Raw genomic sequence first — 25,347 nt, forward strand, 5'->3', positions numbered from 1 at the left:
GAGTTACTGTATATTTTTCATCTTTGTGAGTATGCATTTGGCTGTTTTATTTATTATAATAAACCTTCGGTAATGCATTAGTCGTTTGTGCCCTTCCGTGTGCTTTTTTACAATTGTCTAAAACTCTATTCAGCTGCACCCCTTTATGCCATGCATAATATTCAGTGCAGGACAAACAAACCATGCCCATTTTTTGCTGTGGCAAAAGGGAAAGGGACCACCTGATGATCTTGCCTACTGCATTCATAAGACACCTTTGAGCCACCTTTAAAGCACTCTTATTTAAGCATATAAAGGTTATCAGACTCATAGAGGAGCTTTGTGGCTGGAACCCTTACTTTGATACTGCTACAGTTATTAAAGGTAATAACTTTTTTTGATACACGACCCTTTACACAGCCAACATTGAACCACAATTACTAACTGTAACCATATTACAAATCTTAAAGTGTATCTGTAGCCAAACCTTTTTTTTTAGTTTAGACAGAATGGGGATGCGCTAGAACCCCTGCTAGGCTTTATTACTATCTAGGGCTCTGTTAGAAAGATTTCAAATCAATTTCTCTTCTGATAACCACAGAAGTGAGAGAAACAACTGAGCAATAATAAAACTGAAATGAGTTCTAGCATCCCCCTAGTTAATTTACAAAAAAGCATTTTTATTATTCTCTCTTTTGCAAATGGAGGGTTTCATTGACTTTCATATCTGGTGAAAAGGTTGTCCCCAGGACAGTGAGTAATAGTAAATCTCTATAATGAAAACACAGACAGCAGTGAAACCTGATAGGGGCTCTAATCATTCCCCACATTATCCAAAACTAAAAAAAGGCTTTGGCTATAAATACACATCAACATTACTAGCACACGGGATCAGGAGTTTCCATATGTACTGCAGCAAGTACATCTCCCTTCTAAGATATCTGTAACATTGACTGATCCATATATTTAATCACACAGGTGTTTTCTGTGCACATTTTGGTGTAAAGCAGGGATATGCAATTAGCAGACCTCCAGCTGTTGCAAAACTACAAGTCCCATCATGCTTCTGCCTCTGGGTGTCATGCTTGTGGCTGTCAGAGTCTTGCTATGCCTCATGGGAATTGTAGTTCTGCAACAGCTGGAGGTCCGCTAATTGCATAACCCTGGTGTAAAGCAACCTGCTTGTGGTACATGAAGGTAAAACATATTCATAAATCAGCCATGATGTATTTGAGCATTTAATAAGTCATGATGTAATTAAATATCCAATAATATACAACATATTCACCCAATCGGATGTCTCCATGTTGTGTGAGGAGGATATTTCCAGCTTTAAGGTCCCTATGGATGATTTTATGGGAATGCAAATATTGGAGTCCCTGCAGGGTCTGTAGGCAGACTACACGAATCTGGTTCTCTGACAGCCCATGGCCCAGCTCTGCATATTTGGGAGAATTGAACAGAGATAATCACATAGATTGATATAGTCATTTGACTTCTTTCCACAATACTTCAATTAAATGCAGCAAATACTGCTTGCATACTGACCTATCATGACGGCATCAAGTGCTCCTCCAGCACAGAACTCCACCATGATCTGAGAAAAATAGAAACCACAACTGTCAGTCTTGCATGCTTCTACTCACTATAGTTTCTCTTTACTGGTATGTGCAAAATTCTGCCAGTCCTTTGCACTTCTTTATCTGCTTGTAGGCAGTTGGAGGCTGCAATATATCCTCCAACCTGAAGGTGGCATTGTGCTATTTCTTCAGTTCGGCAGGAGACCATTGAGGACTAATTGTCCCTTACTATAGGCTCCAGGCAGCCGTCTTGGGGAGGACGGCATATCTTATCGGATATCAAAATCCTGTGAGATTTGGGTGGCCATCTTTACACAGAATTATATAAATGAGAGATTCTGTGTTGTTCAGGGTGCTTGCAGTAAGGGAATAAGACAGGGATAAACCCTCTGCTGGTTAGGGAGAGAGTAGGAGTAGCATTAGGAAGTGTTATCTGATAAGGAGGAAAAAAATAGGCTTCCCATCACAGGTTGTCTCCTCTGGCAGCTTCCTGGAACAGTCTTCCACTTGCAGCTGGATGGCTGCAAGGACATTTGGGGATAGCAGTGTGACCAAGCAATATAATAGCCCCCTCCAAGGGAAGTGCTCCTCTGGCATCCAGTGGTCTGTAAGTGCTTGACACACTACTATTGGAAAGTGCCTTGTGGATAAACAGGGCCATCTTCTGCCTGAAGAAGAGTATGACCTGCAACATATGCAGTGCTATTGCTGTAATATTACTATTGGAAAGTGCCTGTGGATAAACGGTGCCCTCTTCTGCCTGGATGACCTGCGACAACTATAGCACTGTAAATTGCCTTATTTCTGTGAACATTCGATTGCTATGGCATAAACACAATTTAGGTATCCAAGCGTGCTTATTCAATACTCGGGTATACTGGTTAGGCCATTCCTACATGCTGCTGCCAATTATGTCCACGGGTTATCACTTATGGTTTTGACATGTACCTTTCTTTACACTACCCTCATATTTTTCAGAAACACTGGCTGTAGTCATGTATATATCTGCTCAGATATCTCATCCTTACCAAGATTATAACTCCTGTCTCTTTGCTGCTATCATTCTGCTCTCTATGCCCCATTATACTGATTGTTGATAATGATTTATTTAGTTCTGTGCCCTCAACTTTCAGCCCTGTGTGGGATTATTCTTTTTCCAGAATGCCTGTTAGCGCTTTGTCTTTTTGAAGCCTGTGTGTACGTTCCTCATCTATACCCTTTGCTTCCAGTTGTATATACAGTATGTATACTTTCTCCTTCTGCTGTCAATCCCTTGTGTGTCTTTTCCCCATTGTTCTTGTTCTTAATGTTCTCCCCCTAATGCTATTAAATCCTGTATATTTATTGCTCTGTTTACCACAATACACTTGTTGGTCAGTGCAGAGAGGTATTGTGGACATCACAAAGCCTCAAAATTTACAAATTGAAATAACTTTTTTCTTTATTTTATTTCAATCTTCTATCCACCTGAACATTTTTGGCTAAATTCAGCAAGAGAACTCTGCAGATAATGGAGTGCAAATAAGGTTGCGAGGAGTCACACGACTCTTTATAGTTCAGGAAACATGAAACATTCTCTCTTTTCCCCTGTTTATTGGTCTTTACAGTTCTCCATATAAAGTAGACAGCCTGCTGCCTCCATTACATTTCAGCGTTAGATTTTACTAAAATAATTACATGACACAGGGGTCGGAGCTTTTACAAAAGGAATTCATCATTCAGGTATGCCAAGAAAAGCTTGATGTTTAAATACAGCCCTATATATAATTCTGTATCTCATGTCAATCATGTATTACTTTTTTCCCCTCATTACGCTCTGTCATCATCAATCTTTTGTTCACAATCCCCCCCCTATACCAGGCATGTCAAACTCAAAAATGACATCACTTTGGTAATCACCATTAAAGTAGTAACTGTTACTTGCAATATTTAAACCTGGGAAAGGTCCATGAAACATAATTTGACACATTTGGCTTATCAGTTGGTGTCTCATTCATTCTACATTCCCAAACTGGCTGAGGGCTGCAAGGAAGGAGTGGGAGGCCTGTATGTGGCTCAGAAAACACGAGTTTGATATGTCTGACAGCTATATATGAATATTTTGCTTTTATGTCCTTTGACAGCATCGCTTTATATTTTGTTTCTCTTTATCCACTGATGCCTTCCCTTCATCTTTTTACTTTCTTAAAACACTCTAAAGCAGTCCTGCAGAGACCTTGCCTAAATCTTCTTATGCCACCTTGGTGTCTCTCTGCTGTCATTTCTTCCTCTATGCCTTCTGCCCTAGTTCTGAATTTATTTTCTCTTGTTATACCCTCTAGCTAGTCCTATATAATTTTTTTCTCCTCAAAACCACTTGTGTCAGTTGTACACGTTTTCCTTCCAGGCCTATGTGCATCATCTTCTCCTGTTTTAAAAATGTTACTCTCTGCACAGCGATACATCTCTGCTCATCTTCCATTTTACCATCTTACCCACAGCTGTCGATCCCAGAAATCTGCCTCTATGAGTCTGAGAACATTCGGGTGTTGACACTGTCCCAGAATATTAATTTCAGATATATGATCTTCTAGAGCTTCTTCGGAGGAAATTTCAAGTATTTTCACTGCAGCCAGTGCTTCCGTTTCTTTGTGATGTACCTAAATAATATATGAAAAGGATAAATTTAATGCATTGAAATAAGATATTGCAGAAACCAACAGCAACCAATGAGTTTTCTTTTTCATCAGCTTAGGAACCTGAGAGTGATATAAATGACTTGCTAACTGCCTTCTAAGTTTACTGCATTTTGCACATTACTCTTAATGGGGTGGCATAACAGCCATAAAACAACAAATAAAGGTGCACTTCCTGCCCCGTGGAAGTCAATAGAGCCACAAGCCCAGGAATAGAAAAAAAAAAAAAAAAAAATTAAAAAATTCACTTTATTGCAAAACACTTTACAAGTGAATTTAGATTTTTATCTATTCCTGGGCTTGTAATAGAGCTCTATTGACTTCCACGGGGCTGGGAGCGCTCCTTTATTTATTGTTTTGTGCTCATGTCCCATTACTGGTCAGTTGGAGCTGCCCTTACTGTGATCATTTACTTATCCCCTTGGAACCTCTTTGCACTTGGTACAATATTTTTTTAATAACAATAGCCATAGCAGCCCTGGTATCTGCTATGGGTCCAGGGGGTGGCACTGGAGGGTTCAAAAGATAGAGGTCGCCAAGGGCACCCATCAAAATTTGTGGCCCCATGAACTGTACCTATGCTCCTGTGTTAATGAACCATTGAGTAGTTGTATTTATGCTCTTGTTTTGTTTTTTTTTTTCAAAAGAATCAGACGTCGCTCCCAGTCTAAAAAAAAAAAAAAAAAAAAATCCAAAAGAGCACGTCGTGCCTCCTCTTCTCCAGAGCAACACAGGCGTCACAGCAAGAGATCAGGCTGGGCTTGTGGCACAGTCCCCCTATCCAATAAATTGGTGTGCAAAGACTGTCTAGAGGAGTCTGCAGTAGACAGGGAGCAGGACACTGTGCAAGTCTCATCATTACTGAAGAAGGTAGTACGAGATTCCTTGTCTGAGTTTACCTCAGCCCAGCCACCCGCCCAAAGGGTCCCATTGGAAGATCAGCCGGGGACTTCAGCAAGCAGTATGACCATGCCCAGTATAAAAAAAAAAAAAAAAAAAAAAAAGGTGCTCCCACTCAAGAGAAAAGCTCCAGGAGGATCAGAGAAATGTCTCTGATCCTCTTCCCCAGAGCCAGCGCCCCAGCAAGAGTCCTGCAGGGCCCGTAGCGCAGTATCTATACCCAGGAGGCTGGTAAGTAGACACTGCCTGGAGGAGTATACAGCTAACAGGTAATGCCAAATGTCTTTATTATTGGTAAGAGTGGCACAAGATTCTGTTTTGAACTTGCCTTAATTACCTGAAGCAACTGTTACACTTGTATTGGAAACTGTTGCCATAGGAGACAGCACTCTTATCCGTGCAGGTGTGGCATCTTGCTGGATGCTTTTCCCTGCGTGGTTGTCCTGTAGAAGTCCGCGAGTTTACCGGGTTAGCATTACACAGACATATTTGGGTGCCCCAAGGAGAGTAATAATGTAGTGCTCAGAGCGCGCTAGTGGGTGTGGCCAAATTTGCCCTTGCTGACATCATCACCCTTCAGTGAGGCCAAACAGCCACCGACGGCAACAGATTTGGGTATGACTATCTCGGTTACTTGGGGAACCACAGCCTGGTCCAGGTAATATGTCCGGGTCTCAGGGGGACTGAAACCCTGACACATGATTCAAAGCCCGAACTATCTGGCTGAATCCTGGACAGGTGGTACACCCTAGGTGTCTGGCACCCATTAATCTACTTTGCACTGCACCTACTATGCCTTACGACCCACTCTATGTGGAGGGAGGTCGACAACTCATGGCTCTGGAGGTTCTCATTGGACTGAATGAGTCCTGGGTCCTTGCTACATATATTATAGATGCAGCAGTCTGCTACTCAAAAATAGGGAGGCTGACCAGGAAGTCCCCCCTAGTTGCTTGTATAACCACTGGAGGAACACCCCAGCACTTTGGCGGCTAGGGAGGCCATATGGTTGAGACCCTGGAATGTGTATTGCTTCCTAGAAACAAAAGTGGAGAAGAATGGACGGGGTTCGAGAAAAATGCTTGTATAAACAGGCTGTCAAAACTGTGTACCCTGAAAAAGCTAATGGTCAATCTGCTCCTACATACTGTAGCATCTGCATGTGCCGGCAGACCAGCAATATCCAGCCCATGTACCGGTGAGTCTAATGGGAATGGTTCAATTATTATCAACCAGCTGCTGCACCTGCAGGACTCTGAGGACAGTGGCAGGGTCTGCATGCCTTTAGACATGATTTCCTATTGGGAGTATCTTGCAAAAAATTATATTTTTGTAGCAGTGAATGCCAAAAATCTGACTTGTATTTTAGTGCAGACTTCTGGGAAAATCAGTGAGCGAGTCACACAAGTGCATACCCAGACTCTTAAGGTAAGACCTAGAAGGCACGCTTCACGGGTTTCTGGACAGCATGCTGTACAGAGCCTTGGATGAAGGTATCAGACACTCATGGTCACTTCGGGAGATTCCTCACTGCTCCTCCTCCAGACCATTTCTCTCCCACGGAGCTGCCAAGTCCACCACAACAGCGGGTGGGCTGCTACAATGCTTACAGACACCTCCAGACTCAAGAGAGATTGCAGGTTTTCTACCCAATCCTGTTTGGAGTTCGCAGGGGATGTTGGTTAGTGTCCAGTTGCAGATCGGAAAAGGGGTCAAACCCTTTTGGGCCCTCTTTGAGATCCTTAAGACGGAGTCCATTAAAAAGTATAACCACATGGTTGGAGGCTGTTGCTGGATCATCAGCATGCCTATCCTATCCTCACACTTTAGAGGGAAACATGCACTGTGAAGGACTTTCGGTTAGGGCAAGCAGAGATTCTCAGCCAAGGAGGATAACCTTGAACGCACTGGGGGTTCAAACAGCCCTTTTAGCACTTTGGCCTTACTACACATAGTCAAGGAGGACCAATCTCCTTGCAGTTTAGCAACAGGGCAGCAGTCACCTATATTCAGCTCCAGGATGAAACTCGCAGCAACATGCTATTGAGAGAGGTGAAACCCTTAACGCCTGGGGCGGAAGATCACCAGCAGTTTACCTCCCAGCGGTTTCTTTTTTTTTTTTTAAAGGTTTTTTATTTGCCAAATGCACATACATAGAATAACACATTGCATGTAAGGTATATTCCTGGATGCAGCCGTCAAAGTACAATTATTCAAAAGTAGTTCAGAATAAGCATCCTATGATAAAGGATATATCAGTACAGATAGCATTTTTTTAAAACTGTAAAGTACCAATTACAATCCATAAATTGTAATGTAAAATTATCTTCAGTCTAAGATATAGTATACAAATAAAAATACAAAATATATATAAAAAGTTAGAGGACAGAACCATAGAGGTGGCTACCTCTCAAACCAATTGTGCTGTGTGCCGTCATCTCTCCAGTCCCCCAGAACATGCTCTCCCAATGTCATCCTACCTGATATATTACTCAACTACATTATATAGAAGATTCCATTTAATTGTCACATGGCCTAGTTTCCTTTGGGTTTATCCATCTTCCCCATACTTTATTGAATTTTTTCTTACTACCTCTTGCTTCATAAGTCATTTTATACAGTGTAATATTTGCATTAACCAATCCTTTCCACGTTCCTAAAATAAGGTAATCCCTCTTTATCCAATTTAAAACAATCAGCTTCCTGACATAATAAAACAGTAGTCTCAAAAACAGTCTAGCATTGTTGCTCATTACTTCGTCTTCTATTACCCCTAGGAGACCCAGCAGTGGGCTACATATGTTCGGGAGATCGAATGTTTCTGCAACAAACTGGGTTACTTGTGACCATAAGGGTCGTATTCTATTATGCCCCGTACACACAGTCGGATTTTCCGATGGAAAATGTCCGATCGGAGCGTGTTGTCGGACATTCCGACCGTGTGTTTTTTGTTTTTTGTTTTTTTACAGGCTGTTTTTTGTTTGTTTTTTAGGTTTGTATTTTTTTCAAGTCTGATCTTTGTTCTATTTTATTTTTAGTTTTACTCCATAATATTTTTGTGTTTGTTTTGTGTGTCAAGTTACCACAACACCATTGATATCTTATATTATTTAATCTCAAGGAGATTGTTTGGTGTTCGTGTCCCTTGTTAATTTCATATTGTATTTTAGAAATGTACCTGAATCCTCACAAACAAACTGTCCTTTTTGAAGGAAAAAACACATAGGAGAGTATAATTGAACCAAAAAATCCTTTATTAAGGGCTCACAACCAAACAAAGAGGGAGGCAACACTACTAGAGAAACAGCTGGAATTAGCGAAGCCTTGGAGCCCCAGGGCAGACATCAATTCTTTAACATCAAAATTGGTGGCCTGAGGAGTCCTTATCTAAAGGTAGTGCAGTCTGGTCCAGATGTCCCCGAAATCCGGAAAGCAGCAGATGACATCTGTGTCCCCAGGCTTTGGTACTACAAGAGCCTGCATCTTTTGCCAGACCAGACTGGACCCAGGGTCATCACTTTCTGGTCTTCTTTCCACGCTTCCTTCCTGGCTGTGGCTCAGGTGTTGGAGATGTGGCAGGAGGAGGAGGACTAGTAGGACCTGGAGGAGGAGGAGTAGTAGGACCTGGAGGAGGAGGAGGACCACGTATGAGGTCACAAATGTGGGTAGCAGATGTTATTTGGCCCCTCAACCCCTTATTGAGAGCTTCCAAAATTAAGGACTCACACATGAGTTGTTGGCCCTCCTCCATCTGCGTCATTTTGCAGGCAGTTATGCAAGCAAAGTCCTCCTCCACAGTGTGGGGGGTTCTCAGGGCCTCTGTAGCCTTCCAAAAGAGGCCTATGGCAGCCTCCTCCAGGGTACTCCTCTTCCTGCCACTCTGTCTTTGCGGGTGTAGGGGAGGGACCTGCATATCAGGCAGCCTGCTTGGCCCGGCCACCTCCTGGCTGAGACTTCCCTGTGTATGAAAAAGGGACATGGTTTTAGTTTTTGCATCATCAATCACAATCATAAATTAGTACTCCAAACTAACATCTAGTTAACATCATTAATTGGACAAGCAGAAATATTTCGAGGAATGCTATACCTGGCTCAAGCTGGGCTCCTCCACATGTTGCTGCCTGGAAGGCCCAGGTTGGGCATCAGAAGCCTCAGCTGGGGGGGAAGGAAGCGTGGAAGGAAGACTGGAGAGTGCTGGCCTGGGTTCAGTCTGGCCTGCCAGAAAATGCAGCCTGTCATAGTACCACAGCCGGGGACATAGATGTCATCTGCTGCTCCTGATCTCTGGGAATCCTGGACCTTCTTGTGCTCCCTTAGATAAGTGCTCCTCAGGCCACCAATTAGGATCTTCAAATAGGTGATGTCTGCCGTGGGGACCACCGTCTTCACAAATTCCAGCAATTGATCCAGTGCTGCCTTCCTCTTTGTTTGGTTCTTATAATGTGGGTGGTTTATCTGCCACAGACAAGGCAGCTCCCTGAACATATCAATGAAGATTGCCATAAAGTCGTTATCTTTCAAGATATCCATTTTCACTGCAAGACACCACACAAGACAAACCCTAATGTCAGGCCAAACTCTCCTAATCTTGTTACAATATAGGCCTCAAATCTAGAAGCAGTATAGGCCCAAGTTTGGCTCTTACCTTTTGTTATCACGATCGGCGCCTCCGATACTCCTTCCTCCGCTCACAGATCGTACGTACTACGCACGCGTGTTACGCTTTATACACACTGCGCATGCGTGTAACTTCGCCCACCCCTGACGTTCTTTCTAGTCTATTCCCCGCCCCTTTTCGTTCGGCACAGTGGGGGAAGAGCACATGGCGGAGACACAGCAGGTACATGCTAATTACAGCAACGAGGAGGAGGAAAGCCCGGATCCGGAAACGTCCGGATCAAGAAGGAGAAGATTTAAGGCCTCAAATATGTCCTTTGGGGAGATGTTGAAGATGGTGGACATCCTGAAGAAGGCTGACTATTTTGGAAAGTATGGACCTTACCCCAACCCCAATATCAGAAAGGCCAAGATAATGGCGAAAGTGGTCAAAAGTCTGCACCGGAATTTCGGGGTACGACGATTGAAAGATCAGCTCAGGAAACGGTGGTCGGACCTGAAATTAAGAGAACACGAGCAGTACAGAAAGATCTGGAGAGTGCTGCAAAAAAGTAAGTAGTTGTCCAGTGTTCCTATTTTTTTGTGTTTATTACGTTTGTGCTGCTCCATGTGCTTTTAGGAACTGTAGTACAGTTTAAAATGGCAACTTTCATGTTCATGGGCACATTATTCGCTCGTATCAAACATTTTTCTTTCAGCCTATAAAACACCATTGTTTTTGCCATATGTATTTGACCACATTTTTTAGGGCCTACTTTTATGAAACTAATTTGGTTGTGTAAATGTGTTTGTTACTAGAATGAAATGCAAACTAGATTCTGTGTAAGGAGAGGACACTCAGCAGCAGTTTTCACATCTGGACGCTGGAGCACTAGTGTGGGACACAAGAACACCCTTTTTATTAGGGGGCCGACACAGGTGCTCCAGTGTATACTATAGGGGGGTCTCCATCTGTGAAGCTTGTACAAGACAGGTAAAGTATTGAAGCTTGACAAAGGACAAAAAAAAATTCTACGTCTTGGAACTATGCCAAAATAGACAATTGTACCCCAGTTTCATATTTATAGTTCTGCCATCAAATATCTGTGTGCTAAGTATACCTTTTTTGTTTCACATAGGGGAGAAAAGACTCGGAGGACATCCCTCATCCGAGGAGACCAGAGACCCCCCACCTCTGGAAGAAGGGGAAATACCCCAAACACAAGAAGAGCAGGAGGAGGAAGACGTGGTGGAACTAGTCACAACAGGTGAGTGTCTGCGACCACAGGCTCAGGTAAGAGATGGATGCCGCCATATTTATAATACATGTTTTTTTTGGTTTCTCTCTTTTTAGGTGATCGTGATGTTGTGGATCTAGATCCTTTCACCTCGGAAAGTGCCCAGATCCTGATCGGGGAGATCATGGGGTGTAATGTTGCCTTGGAAAACATCACGAAAAACATCAATGATGTTATTAAAAAAATAAGAACATCATTGATGTTTTGGGGCGAGTTTAAAACCCCTCCAAAGCCCTTTCTTTTATGGTGTACTACAATTTTAAATGTTTTTCCCGAATTGTAGAAAAGCCAAATTTTGAGAATGCACACAGTGTGCCAACATGTGCTATCTGCCATCACGGGAGATCAATGGACGCGTTTTGGGGGTGCAACCCCTTACTCAATAATTAAGTAGCTGTGAGGAAGGGGTTGCACCCCCAAAACACGTACCTTGATCCACCGTGTTGGCAGCTAGCACATGTTGACATTCGTAAATTGGTGTGCATCTTCAAAATTTGGCTTTTCCTGGGGTGACTTCACCCCATCTGAACGCAATATCAAACACAGTTCCTAAATACTCATGTCTAAAATTGCCTTCAAGTTCTACCAAATGTGAACTTTGTAAGTTCAAGATTTGTGTCTTTCTTGTTGCTTTGAAACATGCCTGTTTTATCTTAAATGGACATTTCTACTTTTTCTAATGCCACCCCAAAAAATTATTATACAACAAACATGTTGGTTTATTTTAAAAACCTTTTCTAAATGCACATGTGATTGTGCTGGTAATAAAAAGATTGTTAATCAAGAATGTGTGGATAATTGTCTCAACGCTACAACACTGTTGTTGTGCTCCAATTGGTGCTTTATGTGACAATGGGGGTTATTTAATAAGGGCAAATCCACTTTGCACTACAAGTGCAGTTTCAGTGCAGTTTCAAGTGCACTTGTAGTGCAAAGTGTCTTTGCCTTTAGTAAATAACACCCAACGGTGCTTTGTAAGGTTACACAATCACGCCATATTCAGGACTCACCACATTTCTGTCAGGGTCAGCTAAAACAAACACAAGCAGTAAATATCAACAAAGATTTGCTTAATTTTTTTTTATTTGATAAAGGTTTCACACATTGTCTGGCATATTGATGGCCCCCCCCACCCACAAAGAACTCAAGGTATCTTAGCCGGACATCACGGGCACTCAGGGAGGGCAAGCCAGGACGGCCACTTTCAAGCGCCGTCAGGGTTGTTTCATTTATAATTCCGGCCTCAGGCCCAACTGAGCCAGCATAGTTGGCAGAATGTTGACGTAAAAAGTTATGTAGAACACAGCACGCCAGGATAATATGATTCAGTTTATACTCCGCCATATGTATGGGTGTAAGAAATAGGTGGAACCGGCTGGCCATGATTCCAAATGTGTTCTCCACCACTCTTCTGGCTCTGGCCAGCCGGTAATTAAAAACCCTCTGGTCCGGGGTGAGGGTCTTCATCGGAAATGGCCGCATAAGATGGTCCCCCAGCGCAAATGCTTCATCCGCAACGAAGATGAATGGGAGTCCTTCCACATTGTCTTCTGGAGGTGGCAAGTCCAAGCTGCCATTCTGGAGACGCCTGTAAAACTCCCTCTGGGCGATGACTCCACCATCGGACATCCGGCCATTCTTCCCCACGTCCACATACAGGACTTCGTAATTAGCTGACACCACCGCCGACATCACAATACTATTGAACCCCTTATAATTATAATAGTACGACCCCGAGTTGGGTGGTGGGACGATGTGGACGTGTTTCCCATTAATTGCCCCTCCGCAGTTAGGAAAGTCCCACCGCTGGGCAAAGTGGGAGGCCACAGTCTGCCATTCCTGTGGCGTGGAAGGAAACTGTTGAGGAAAACAAAAAAAAATTAGTCTTTTTGCACATAAACATGGAAAGCAGATTAGACACAAAACTTCTTGGCCAACATCAAGATAATGGGAATTTTTAAAGACCAAAGTATAAGGTACACCTATCAGATCCCCCCCCTAACATTATGGGGGGGGGGCTCTTGGACAGGTAACCCTCTCCACATAGGTGTGCGCAGCCTATCGCATTAGGGTGTGCACCCCAAAGCTCAAACACGTAATACCGATCACTCACGATGAAAGGGAAGGGGCCGGTAAGTGTCATATTTACCGGCCCCTTCCCCTACTCATCCTAAAACATCCCCACAGCAACAGCCGGAGGGAGAGGAGAGTTGGGAAGCTGGCAGCACTGCGAGGGGAAGAAGGGGGGGAGCCAGGGCAGTAGGGGGGATCTATGCTGCACAGTGCGATTAGGGTGTGCCTGGGCACACCTGGCACACCCTGTGCGCACGCCTATGCCTCTCCACTTCATTGAGAGATGAATGCCTAAATAATGGGTATTACTTGGAACAGCCCCTCCTTAGTTACACTATTGGCAGCCCACTGGACAGGTAAGAAGTGTCATAATACAAAGATATAAATACACACTGTACACATTTGAGCACATTTGGACATTCTGCTATTACCTAGCAAGATAATAATAGGATACAAAAACTTTAACCACTTGACCACTGGGCACTTAAACCCCCTTCCTAACCAGACCAATTTTCAGCTTTCGGTGCTCTCACACTTTGAATGACAATTACTCAGTCATACAACACTTTACCCATATGAAATTTTTGTCCTTTTTTTCACACAAATAGAGCTTTTTTTTGGTGGTATTTAGTCACCGTTGGGTTTTTTATTTTTTGCGCTATAAAAGAAAAAAGACTGAAAATTTGGTAAAAAAATGAATTTTTCTTTGTTTCTGTTATAAAATTTAGCAAATTAGTAATTTTTCTTTGGAAATTTTGGCCAAAATTTATACTGCTACATATCTTTGGTAAAAATAAGTACAACTTGGTGTATATTATTTGGTCTTTGTGAATGTTAGAGAGTCCAAAAGCTATGGTGCCAATATCTGAAAATTGATCACACCTGAAGTACTGACGGCCTATCAAATTTCTTGAGACCCTAACATGCCAGAAAAGTACAAATACCCCCAAATGACCCCTTTTTGGAAATAAGACATTCCAAGGTATTTGAAAAGATGCATGGTGAGTTTTTTTGAAATTGTCATCTTTTCCCACAATTCTTTGCAAAATCAAGATTTTTTTTTTTCTTTTTTTTTTTTCACAAAATTGTCATATTAGAAGGTTATTTCTCACACACAGCATATGCATACAACAAATTACACCCCAAAACACATTCTACTATTACTCCCGAGTATGGTGATACCACATGTGTGAGACTTTTACACAGCGTGGCCACATACAGAGGCCCAACATGCAGGGGAGCACCTTCAGGCGTTCTGGAGCACCCAGGCCAATTCTGACATTTCTCTCCTACATGTAAAAATCATCATTTATTAGCTAGAAAATTACTTAGAACCCCAAAACATTATATATATTTTTTTAGCAAAGACCCTAGAGAATACAATGGCGGTTGTTGCAACTTTTTATCTCACACGGTATTTGCGCAGCAATTTTTCGAACGCGTTTTTTGGGGAAAAAAAACAGTTTTGTGCTTTAAAAAAAAACAAAACAGTAAAGTTAGCCCAATGTTTTTGCATAATGTGAAAGATGAAGTTACGCCGAGTAAATAGATACCTAACATGTCACCCTTCAAAATTGCACACGCTCGTGGAATGGTGCCAAACGTCGCTACTTAAAAATCTCCATAGGTGACGCTTTAAAATTTTTTACTGGTTACATGTTTTGCGTTACAGAGGAGGTCTAGGGCCAAAATTATTGCTCTCGCTCCAACGTTCGCAGTGATACCTCATATGTGTGGTTTGAACACTGTTTTCATATGTGGGCGGGACTTACGTAAGTGTTCGCTTCTGCATGTGAGCACACGGACAGGGGCACTTTAAAATTTTTTTTTTTTTTTTATTGTTTATTTTACTTTATTTATTTTAGTTTGACACTTTTTTCCCCCAAAAAAATTTTTTGATCACTTTTATTTCTATTACAAGGAATGTAAACATCCTTGTAATAGGAATATGGCATGACAGGTCCTCTTTACAGTGAGATATGGGGTCAATAAGACCCCACATCTCACCTCTAGGCTGGGAAGCCTGAAAAAAAAACAAAAAAAAAAAACGATCTTGGCTTCGATCTAGCGGTGAGTCGGTAGAAGCACCGGAGGGTGGCGGGAAGGGGGGGGGCGTCCCCTCTTGCCTCCCATAAGAACGATCAAGCAGTGGAACGGCTGCTATGATCATTCTTATGGTGTAGGAAATCGCCGGCTGAAAAAGCTGATATCTGAATGATGCCTGTAGCTGCAACCATCATTCAGATATCCCCGCTCAAAGTCAAGGACGTCATATGACTGTGTGAGTATTGCAGGGTTTTATGCAGAGTATTGCAGGCTATTATGCAGAGTATTGCAGGCTATTATGCAGAGTATTATGCAGAGTATTGCAGGGTATTATGCAGAGTATTATGCAGAGTATTGCAGGGATGGCTGAGCATGGAGGGATGGATGGATGTGACAGCAATTGTCACTGAGCACCGCTGTGGGCACTACACATGCAGCCCACAGCGGTGCTGCCATCCGATCCCTCCCCCTCTCCTCTCACACTGTACCGATTGGTACACAGAGGGGAGGGATGAACCGGCGTCATGACATGACGCCGGTCTGTTGACATGTGATCGCTCCGTCATTTGACGGAGCGTTCACATGGTAAACGGCCGCGATTAGCGGCCGTTTACCGTGATCCGTGATGCGCCGGGACCCTATGGACCCGGCGGTCACGGAAGTTCTCGGGTGCGCGCCCCAGGGTGCGCGCGAGAGCAGTATTCTGGGAGGACATCCATGGACGTCCACCCAGAACTAGCCGACCGTGCTGCAGACCGGTCGGCAAGTGGTTAAACAGTACAATTTGAAAGCATACAGGCAGGCCCTTGTACTACATGCTTTGGGGAATTCATCCATACATCTGAGCACAAAAGAAATGGCTATAGTATGTATGGGTTTAGCAAAGTCAGCAGATAGATGATTGAGGATAGATAGAGAATTGGTATCAGGGGGTGTTTGGGGTAAAGCACTACTATGGAGCTGATAAAATACATTGTTAAGTGACTACATGAGGTGAATATAGGGCCAGGAGAGCGTGCTGGGAAGGTAAGTGAAGGCAAATATGTATGATGGACAAAAAAAAAATAAGTACATACAAATCCAGCATGCATGAGGACAAAGGGGACATTCACAGCATATTACAATCATGGTAATTAGGGAATGAGGAAAGAAATACAACATATTATCAAACATTAAATACAATAAAATGTGATATTAAAGGATAAAAATCTTACCTTCATATACTCCTTCTGCAGGACCTGGATGATGACAGAACAGGTCTCTGGGATAATGATCCCCAGAGCCTGGGGGGAGATGCCTGTTGAGAACTTCAAGTCCTGCTGGCTTCTCCCCGTCGCCAAGTACCGCAGGGTGGCGACGAGCCTCTGCTCCGGAGTGATGGCTTGCCTCATGCAGGTATCCTGCCTGCTAATATAAGGGGTCAGCGAAGCCAACAACTGGTGAAATACGGGGTCCGTCATCCTGAGAAAGTTCCTGAAATCATCAGGATTATTCTCACGGATCTCACGGAGCAAAGGCATATGACAGAACTGGTCACGCTGAAGCAACCAATTCTTGGTCCATGAACTCCTCCCCACCCTGTTCATGGACTGGACTTGTGTCAAGGTCAGGACCCCAACACCAAGCCCCCGCACAGCACGAACTCTACCAGGTGTACGTATACGCAACATGGCTAGAAAACAGTCGGCTGCTCAAAACGAAGTAAGAGAACGCAATGAAGAACAGTAACGAATGAACAAGAACACAATGACTAATCAAAGTCATGCATAGCTTGATGCACGCACTGAAGAGCAGATACAAACCCACAAGCACAAACTGAACAGCAGAAAACGATCTGAAAACCACGAGTCTGAAAAAGCGCGAATCGTCTCTCACCAAACTTTTACTAACACGAGATTAGCAAAAGGAGCTCAAAGGGTGCCGCGCTTGGTTCTGAACTGGCCTTTTCTAGTCTCGTCATACGTGGTTGACGTCACCGCGTTCTTGGCGATCGGAAATTCCGACAACTTTGTGCGACCGTGTGTATGCAAAACAAGTTTGAGCCAACATCCGTTGGAAAAAATCCTAGGATTTTGTTGTCAGAATGTCCGATCAATGTCCAACCGTGTGTACGGGGCATTACAGTCCCATACCATTTGCATAAAAGTACCTTCTGCCACCAGGCATTTATGACAAATAGGGTCAGTTCTTCTGCCCATCCTATATAGTCTGTATGGGGTGTAATACATTTGGTGTAGGTATCTCAGTTGTATCAGTTTGTCCCTCGCAGAGATGACCGTGGACATATAGGAGGTCAAAACCTCTTTCCAATGAGCCTCAGTCAACTCTGGGATGATATCTTTCCATCTGTCTCTCATTTTCTCTTCCCTCGGCTGTTTTTTTTCTATGAGTGCCGCATAGTAAGTGGATATTCATTTTGTGTGGTCAGGTTCTGCGAGCAGTGTTTCCATTTTTGTGTTTTCTAAAGGTACCAACCCCGTTCCAAATTGTGCACGTGCCGCATGCCTCAGCCTGGTATAATGAAAGGCCCATGAATCGCAAACATTTTAAGTTCACCATTCTCAAATAATTGGTGCATATATGGAAGGCCAAATTTGGCCCATCTATGTCCATCCTCCAAACGAGAAAGGTCCTTGAGACAAGGGTTGAACCATAATGGGGTATTTGGTGACAGGTGTAAAGGTCTGTCTTGTATTTGTTTTATAGAGATCTCGAGCATCCGTTTGGCTGATTTAAGCACAGTCATCCCGTCCTCAGTAGGCACCATCCCTCTAAAAAAGAAATTCAGAAGTGCTTCATAGGAGGTTGCCACAGCTGCCTCCACTGCAGTGGCAGCGTTGTTCAGCTGTGGAAACATGCACCAGTGGGCATGAACCAGCTGTGATGCCAAGTAGCACAGGCGAAGATTGGGTATTGCCAGACCTCCCCTCCCCACTGGCAACTGTAAGATGGCCAACGACACATGAGCTGCCTTGTCTCCCCACAAAAAGGAGGTCAACAAGGAGTCAATGTATCGAAACGTCTTTTTAGGAATATATAATGGGGCATTAGAGAGTATATATAAAAATTTCTAGAGAAAAATCATTTGAAACAGATTAGCTCTGCCTAACAATGTGAGTGGAAGGTCTTTCCATTTCTGTACTCTATCTCTGAAGGCTCTGATTACAGGCCATAGGTTCACCACCGTGAATTAGTTCACAGGTAGTTGGATATGTATTCCTAAGTATTTAAAGTGGGTGGTTATCGCTAAAGGGCATTGAGTGGGAAGCACCAGGTTTGGCTGTGGATCTAGAGGAAATAGCGATGATTTAGACCAATTAATTTGAAAGCCAGAGAAGTTACCAAATTCCTGGATCAAGTCAAATGCATTAGATAATGATAGTTCCGGATCTCCCAAATATAGGAGCATATCATCCGCATATAATGATATGCGTTCCTCCAGATCCCCAATCAACAGCGCCTTGATGTCATCTTGACTCCTAAGTTTTGCTGCAAGGGGTTCTATAGCTAGGGCAAAGAGCAGCGGGGACAGGGGACATCCCTGCCTCGTCCCCCTACCTATCTTGAATGTGTCTGAGATGAGCCCATTAACTCTAACACGTGCTCGGGGGTCCTTGTAAAGCAACCTAACCCAGTTTACAAATCTTGGTCCAAAGCCCAATTTAATAAGTAGGGAGAACAGATATTTCCATTCGACAGAGTCAAATGCTTTTTAGTGTCGAGTGATGCCACCACCCTTTTACCTGTATTTGTATAGGAAATTAGTAAATTTACATAGAGCCTTCTAAGGTTCATTTGAGTACATCGCAAAAAACAAGTAAAAATTCGCGCTGAACTGAAAAAAGCAAGCGGCCAGCAAAGTTCGTAGATAACAAACAAAAAGTCACATGCATATAAATTATTGCGGCGCTGAAAAGTTCAAAAATGAAATTGAAGAGTGGGAGGAATCCAATCACCAAATATATTGTGCAGATGTAGAAAGAGTCACTCGTCACCACGTGGTAATGTAGTCTGCTTACCAGAAGGTATTAAGGATTAGGCATAGATGATAAATACTCAAAAGCATCCAGCAAATCCAGCCCACTGGAACCCCTCGTCAGACCACAACATCTGTGGGATTTCCTTCACATATAAACTTCTCCCAATGGTCACTTTAGAATTAGGCATTCAGGCATGTAGTCATCATATATCCGAGAAAAGAAAATGAAGGACCCATAGTGAAGCCCGTAATGATAGATAAAAAACGTTTATTGTAGTAACTTACAGTTGAAGCTTAAAACAGCATGCATCAAGGATAGGCACAAACGGCTGCAGCAATCAGCGTACGGATGTCAGCCTGCCTGACATGTTTCATCATAACAGATGTCTTCAGAGACACGGGACTAAGCTGTCTTTGTGTAGCTGATACCATTCCGCCGGGAAACCATCGAGTCCAGGTGACTTACCCGGCCTAAAGGAGGAAATGGCATCAGCTATCTCTTCTGAGGTAATGGAATGTTCCAATGCAGCACTATCCTCCAGGTCCAAAGATGGAAGGCTCAGGTCCTCCAAATAGGAGGAAAACTCCTGATCAGTACATCCGGACTGGGATTGGTATAGGGTGTCATAAAAGTCTACGAACACTTTTAGAATATCTTGCGAGTCTCTCACCAAGTCTCCCCCTGGTTGTCTAAGGTGTAGTACAGATGAGGGGCATACATGGGTCGCGCCAAGAAAGCTAATAAGCGGCCACTTTTGTCACCAAATTCAAAAATGGATCTAGTTTGTTGTAGTTGTTTCTTCATAGTCTGATCTGTCAAAAGTAATTTAAACTGTCTCGTCAGGTCTTGCCAAGACTGATAAGTATCGGGTGAGGGGTGATAGATAGATAGATAGATAGATAGATAGATAGATAGATAGATAGATAGATAGATAGATAGATAGATAGATAGATAGATAGATAGATAGATAGGATTTTATTGTCATTGTATACATACAACAACATTTTTTCGGATACTCAGCAGCAATAAAACATTTCTCAAGAAAACCACACATACATACTCCTAGCACATGCCCACATATCTATTTAAATATATCAAGATAAAAAAGGTTATTTAAAAATAAATAAAAGAATGTTAAAATTCTACATAAAATTCCTAAAACACTGTACCTGATGGGATTATGGACAATACGGCCCTAGGGAAAAAACTATGCTTTAAGCGATTAGTGTGCGTTTTAAGTGTTCTATATCTTTTCCCTGATGGCAATGGGACAAACACACTGTAACCTGGGTGGGTTGGATCAATACTAATAGCTTTTGCCCACTTTTTTAATCGGCTGGCATATGCTTTGTCCAAATTTGGTAGATCTGTTCCTATGATCCGCTGTGCTGTTTTCACCACACGAGACAGGCACTTCTTATCCTCCGCCCTGCAGCTGGCATACCACACTACAGCGCAGTGGAGAAGAATACTCTCAATGGTACAATGATAGAAAATGACCAGAAGCCTTAAGGGCAATCCAGCCTGCTTCAGTCTCCGAAGGAAAAACAGTCTCTGCTGCGCTTTTTTCACTAGAAAAAAAGTATTTTGAGACCATGACAACTCCCTTGTAATATGCACTCCCAAAAACGTAATAGTGTCCACCCTTTCCAACTCCTCACCGCCTATATGAACCGGGCAATGATTGATCTTTCTTGATCTCCTATATTCCACTATTATTTCTTTAGTTTTTGCCGTATTGAGTAGGGATGAGCCGAACACCCCCCTGTTCAGTTCGCACCAGAACATGCGAACAGGAAAAAAGTTCGTTCGAACACGCGAACACCGTTAAAGTCTATGGGACACGAACATGAATAATCAAAAGTGCTAATTTTAAAGGCTTATATGCAAGTTATTGTCATAAAAAGTGTTTGGGGACCTGGGTCCTGCCCCAGGGGACATGGATCAATGCAAAAAAAAGTTTTAAAAACGGCTGTTTTTTCAGGAGCAGTGATTTTAATAATGCTTAAAGTCAAACAATACAAGTGTAATATCCCTTTAAATTTCGTAGCTGGGGGGTGTCTATAGTATGCCTGTAAATGGGCGCATGTTTCCTGTGTTTAGAACAGTCTGACAGCAAAATTACATTTCGAAGGAAAAAACCCATTTAAAACTACTCGCGGCTATTGCATTGCCGATCCGACAATACACATAGAAGTTCATTGATAAAAACGGCATGGGAATTCCCCACAGGGGAACCCCGAACCAAAATTAAAAAAAAAAAAAATGACGTGGGGATCCCCCTAAATTCCATACCAGACCCTTCAGGTCTGGTACGGATTTTAAGGGGAACCCCGCGCCAAAAAAAAAAAAAAAAAAAAAAAAAACCTGCGCCAAAAAAAAAATTCATACCAGACCCTTATCCAAGCACGCAACCTGGCAGGCCGCAGGAAAAGAGGGGGGGACGAGAGTGCGCCCCCCCCTCCTGAACCGTACCAGGCCACATGCCCTCAACATTGGGAGGGTGCTTTGGGGTAGCCCCCCAAAACACCTTGTCCCCATGTTGATGAGGACAAGGGCCTCATCCCCACAACCCTGGCCGATGGTTGTGGGGGTCTGCGAGCGGGGGGCTTATCGGAATCTGGAAGCCCCCTTTAACAAGGGGACCCCCGGATCCCGGCCCTCCCCCCTGTGTGAAATGGTAAGGGGGTACTTACCCCTACCATTTCACAAAAAAAACTGTCAAAAATGTTAAAAATGACAAGAGACAGTTTTTGACAATTCCTTTATTTAAATGCTTCTTCTTTCTTCTATCTTCCTTCATCTTCTTCTTCTGGTTCTTCTGGCTCTTCTGGTTCTTCCTCCGGCGTTCTCGTCCAGCATCTCCTCCGTGGCGTCTTCTATCTTCTTCTCCTCGGGCCGCTCCGCACCCATGGCATGGGGGGAGGCTCCCGCTCTTCTCTTCATCTTCTTCTTTTCCGGGCCGCTCCGCACCCATGCTGGCATGGAGGGAGGCTCCCGCTGTGTGACGGCATCTCCTCGTCTGATGGTTCTTAAATAACGGGGGCGGGGCCACCCGAGGACCCCGCCCCCCTCTGACGCACGGTGACTTGAAGGGACTTCCCTGTGACGTCACAGGGAATGCCACGTCCTGTCCCGTCATGTCCCGTGCGTCAGAGGGGGGCGGGGTCACCGGGTGGCCCCACCCCCCATTATTTAAGAACCGTCAGACGAGGAGACGCCGTCACACAGCGGGAGCCTCCCTCCATGCCAGCATGGATGCGGAGCGGCCCGGAGAAGAAAATGAAGAAGTGAAGAAAAGAAGAAGATGAAGAAGATGAAGAAGATGAAGAGAAGAGTGGGAGCCTCCCCCCATGCCATGGGTGCGGAGCGGCCCGAGGAGAAGAAGATAGAAGACGCCGCGGAGGAGAAGAAGAAGAAAGAAGAAGATAGAAGACGCCGCGGAGGAGAAGAAGAAGAAAGAAGACGCCGCGGAGGAGAAGAAGAAGATAGAAGACGCCGCGGAGGAGAAGAAGAAAGAAGAAGAAAGAAGAAGAAAGAAGAAGAAAGAAGAAGAAAGAAGAAAGAAGAAAGAAGAAAGAAGAAGAAAGAAGAAAGAAGAAAGAAGAAAGAAGAAAGAAGAAAGAAGAAAGAAGAAAGAAGAAAGAAGAAAGAAGAAAGAAGAAAGAAGAAGGAAGAAGAAGAAGAAGAAAGCATTTAAATAAAGGAATTGTCAAAAACTGTCTCTTGTCATTTTTAACATTTTTGACAGTTTTTTAGTGAAATGGTAGGGGTAAGTACCCCCTTACCATTTCACACGGGGGGGCGGGATCTGGGGGTCCCCTTGTTAAAGGGGGCTTCCAGATTCTGATAAGCCCCCCACCCGCAGACCCCCACAACCACCGGCCAGGGTTGTGGGGATGAGGCCCTTGTCCTCATCAACATGGGGACAAGGTGTTTTGGGGGGCTACCCCAAAGCACCCTCCCAATGTTGAGGGCATGTGGCCTGGTACGGTTCAGGAGGGGGGGGCCGCACTCTCGTCCCCCCTCTTTTCCTGTGACCTGCCAGGTTGCATGCTTGGATAAGGGTCTGGTATGGATTTTTGGGGGGACCCCACGCCATTTTTTTTTTTTTTGCGCGGGGTTCCCCTTAAAATCAGGTATGGAATTTAGGGGGACCCCCACGTCATTTTTTTAAAAAATTTTGGCCGGGGTTCCCCTTAATATCCATACCAGACCTGAAGGGCCTGGTATGGAATTTAGGGGGACCCCCACGTCTTTTTTTTTTAATTTTGGTTCGGGGTTCCCCTGTGGGGAATTCCCATGCCGTTTTTATCAATGAACTTCTATGTGTATTGTCGGACCGGCAATGCAATAGCCGCGAGTAGTTTTAAATGGGTTTTTTCCTTCAAAATGTCATTTTCCTGTCAGACTGTTCTAAACACAGGAAACATGCGCCCCTTTACAGGCATACTATAGACACCCCCCAGCTACGAAATTTAAAGAGATATTACACTTTTATTGTTTGACTTTAAGCATTATTAAAATCACTGCTCCTGAAAAAACGGACGTTTTTAAAACTTTTTTTTGCATTAATCCATGTCACCTGGGGCAGGTCCCCAAACACTTTTTATGACAATAACTTGCATATAAGCCTTTAAAATTAGCACTTTTGATTTCTCCCATAGACTTTTAAAGGGTGTTCCGCGGCATTCGAATTTGCCGCGAACACCCCAAATTGTTCGCTGTTCGGCGAACTTGCGAACAGCCAATGTTCGAAGCTCATCCCTAGTATTGAGTATTAAATCATTTTCTCTACACCATTCAACCAAATGTTGAATTTCCTGCCTATAAGCCGTCTCAGTATTGTCTTGTATGAGTCCCACTAAAGTGGTGTCATCAGCAAACTTCACTATAGTGTTAGACACATGTATGGGAGTACAGTCGTACGTGAACAATGTAAACAAGGCCAGAGTGAACACACATCCCTGTGGTACCCCTGTATTCAAAATAATAGCGTTAGACATCTGATCTCCTATTCTCACCATTTGTGGCCTGTTTGTTAGAAAATCCATAATCCATGAGCGCAGCAATGGACATAGGCCCAAAGCTTTTAACTTTTCCACTAATTTTTCAGGAACTGCTGTATTAAATGCAGAGCTAAAATCAATGAATAACATCCTAACATATGTGTTTGGGTGCTCAAGATGTGTCAAGGCAGCATGCAATGCAATAGCAATTGCATCATCTGTGCATCTATTTGCACGATAGGCAAACTGATACTTATCCAGATCAACAGGAATGCTTGCCTTAAGATGTGATAATACGAGCCTCTCAAAACATTTCATGATGATAGGAGTTAGGGCAACTGGGCGATAATCATTTAAGCATGATATCGCAGATTTTTTTAGGTATTGGGACAATAGTAGTAGATTTAAAACAAGAAGGTACTGCAGCCTGCTTTAATGACAAATTAAAAATATCAGTAAAAACACCTGCTAACTGGTCTGCACATCCCCTCAGTATATGGCCTGACACCCCGTCTGGTCCTGCTGCCTTTCTGATGTCAATCTTCCTCAAATTTGACCTGACCGCATGTATTTTTAGTACCAATAAATGGTCGTCCTCCTCTAGTTCTTTACTATGGGTTTCACATCTCATATTTTGGCCCTCAAAGCGAGCACAAAATTGGTTTAAAGGTGTCAGGGAGCACTTTACAAACCTGTGTATTCCTAGATTTAAAATCTACCATTGTTTTAATCCCCTTCCACATGCTACAAGAATTTTGATTTTCAAAATAAGATTCAATGCGCTGTTTATATCTACGCTTAGCCTCCTTAATGCCTTTCTTTAATTCATTCCGAGCTTTCCTATAAGCCATAGGGTCGCCCGATCTAAAGGCCACATCCCTTGCTCTAAGCTGAGCCCTTACTTTACCATCCAACCAAGGCTTTTGGTTTGAGAACACCTTAATAGTTTTTGTAACTAGGAACATCTCCATACAAAAGCGGATATAAGCTAGAACAGATGAAGCATATTCTTCTAAGTCTGCATCCTGTGCAAATACATTCCAATCAGTTAATTCAAAGCACTCTTGCAGGAGTGAATTTGACTACTCACTCCAAATCTGTATGGTTTTAATATCTGGTTTTGTTCTGCAAACAAGAGGCTTATAACATGGGATCATCATTAAAGAGGTATGATCTGATAGACCAAGATGTGGCAACAAAGTAGCTTTATA

At 43.4% G+C, this 25,347-nt stretch overlaps 1 protein-coding gene across 1 annotated transcript in view; it reads right to left on the minus strand.

Annotated features, from left to right (window-relative positions):
- The window catches only part of LOC141133007 (uncharacterized), a 164,646-nt gene that overhangs the window by 86,798 nt on the left and 52,501 nt on the right, over nucleotides 1-25,347 (minus strand). Inside the window, exons 2-4 of the mRNA XM_073622063.1 lie at nucleotides 4,034-4,198; nucleotides 1,528-1,576; nucleotides 1,268-1,417 (exon numbers count right to left, since the gene is read on the minus strand). Coding sequence (XP_073478164.1) covers nucleotides 1,268-1,417; nucleotides 1,528-1,576; nucleotides 4,034-4,198 — 364 coding nt within the window. The remainder of the gene's footprint in view (nucleotides 1-1,267; nucleotides 1,418-1,527; nucleotides 1,577-4,033; nucleotides 4,199-25,347) is intronic.

The sequence above is a fragment of the Aquarana catesbeiana genome, linkage group LG03 (assembly GCF_042186555.1).
Source record: "Aquarana catesbeiana isolate 2022-GZ linkage group LG03, ASM4218655v1, whole genome shotgun sequence".
Classification (NCBI taxonomy): domain Eukaryota; kingdom Metazoa; phylum Chordata; class Amphibia; order Anura; family Ranidae; genus Aquarana; species Aquarana catesbeiana.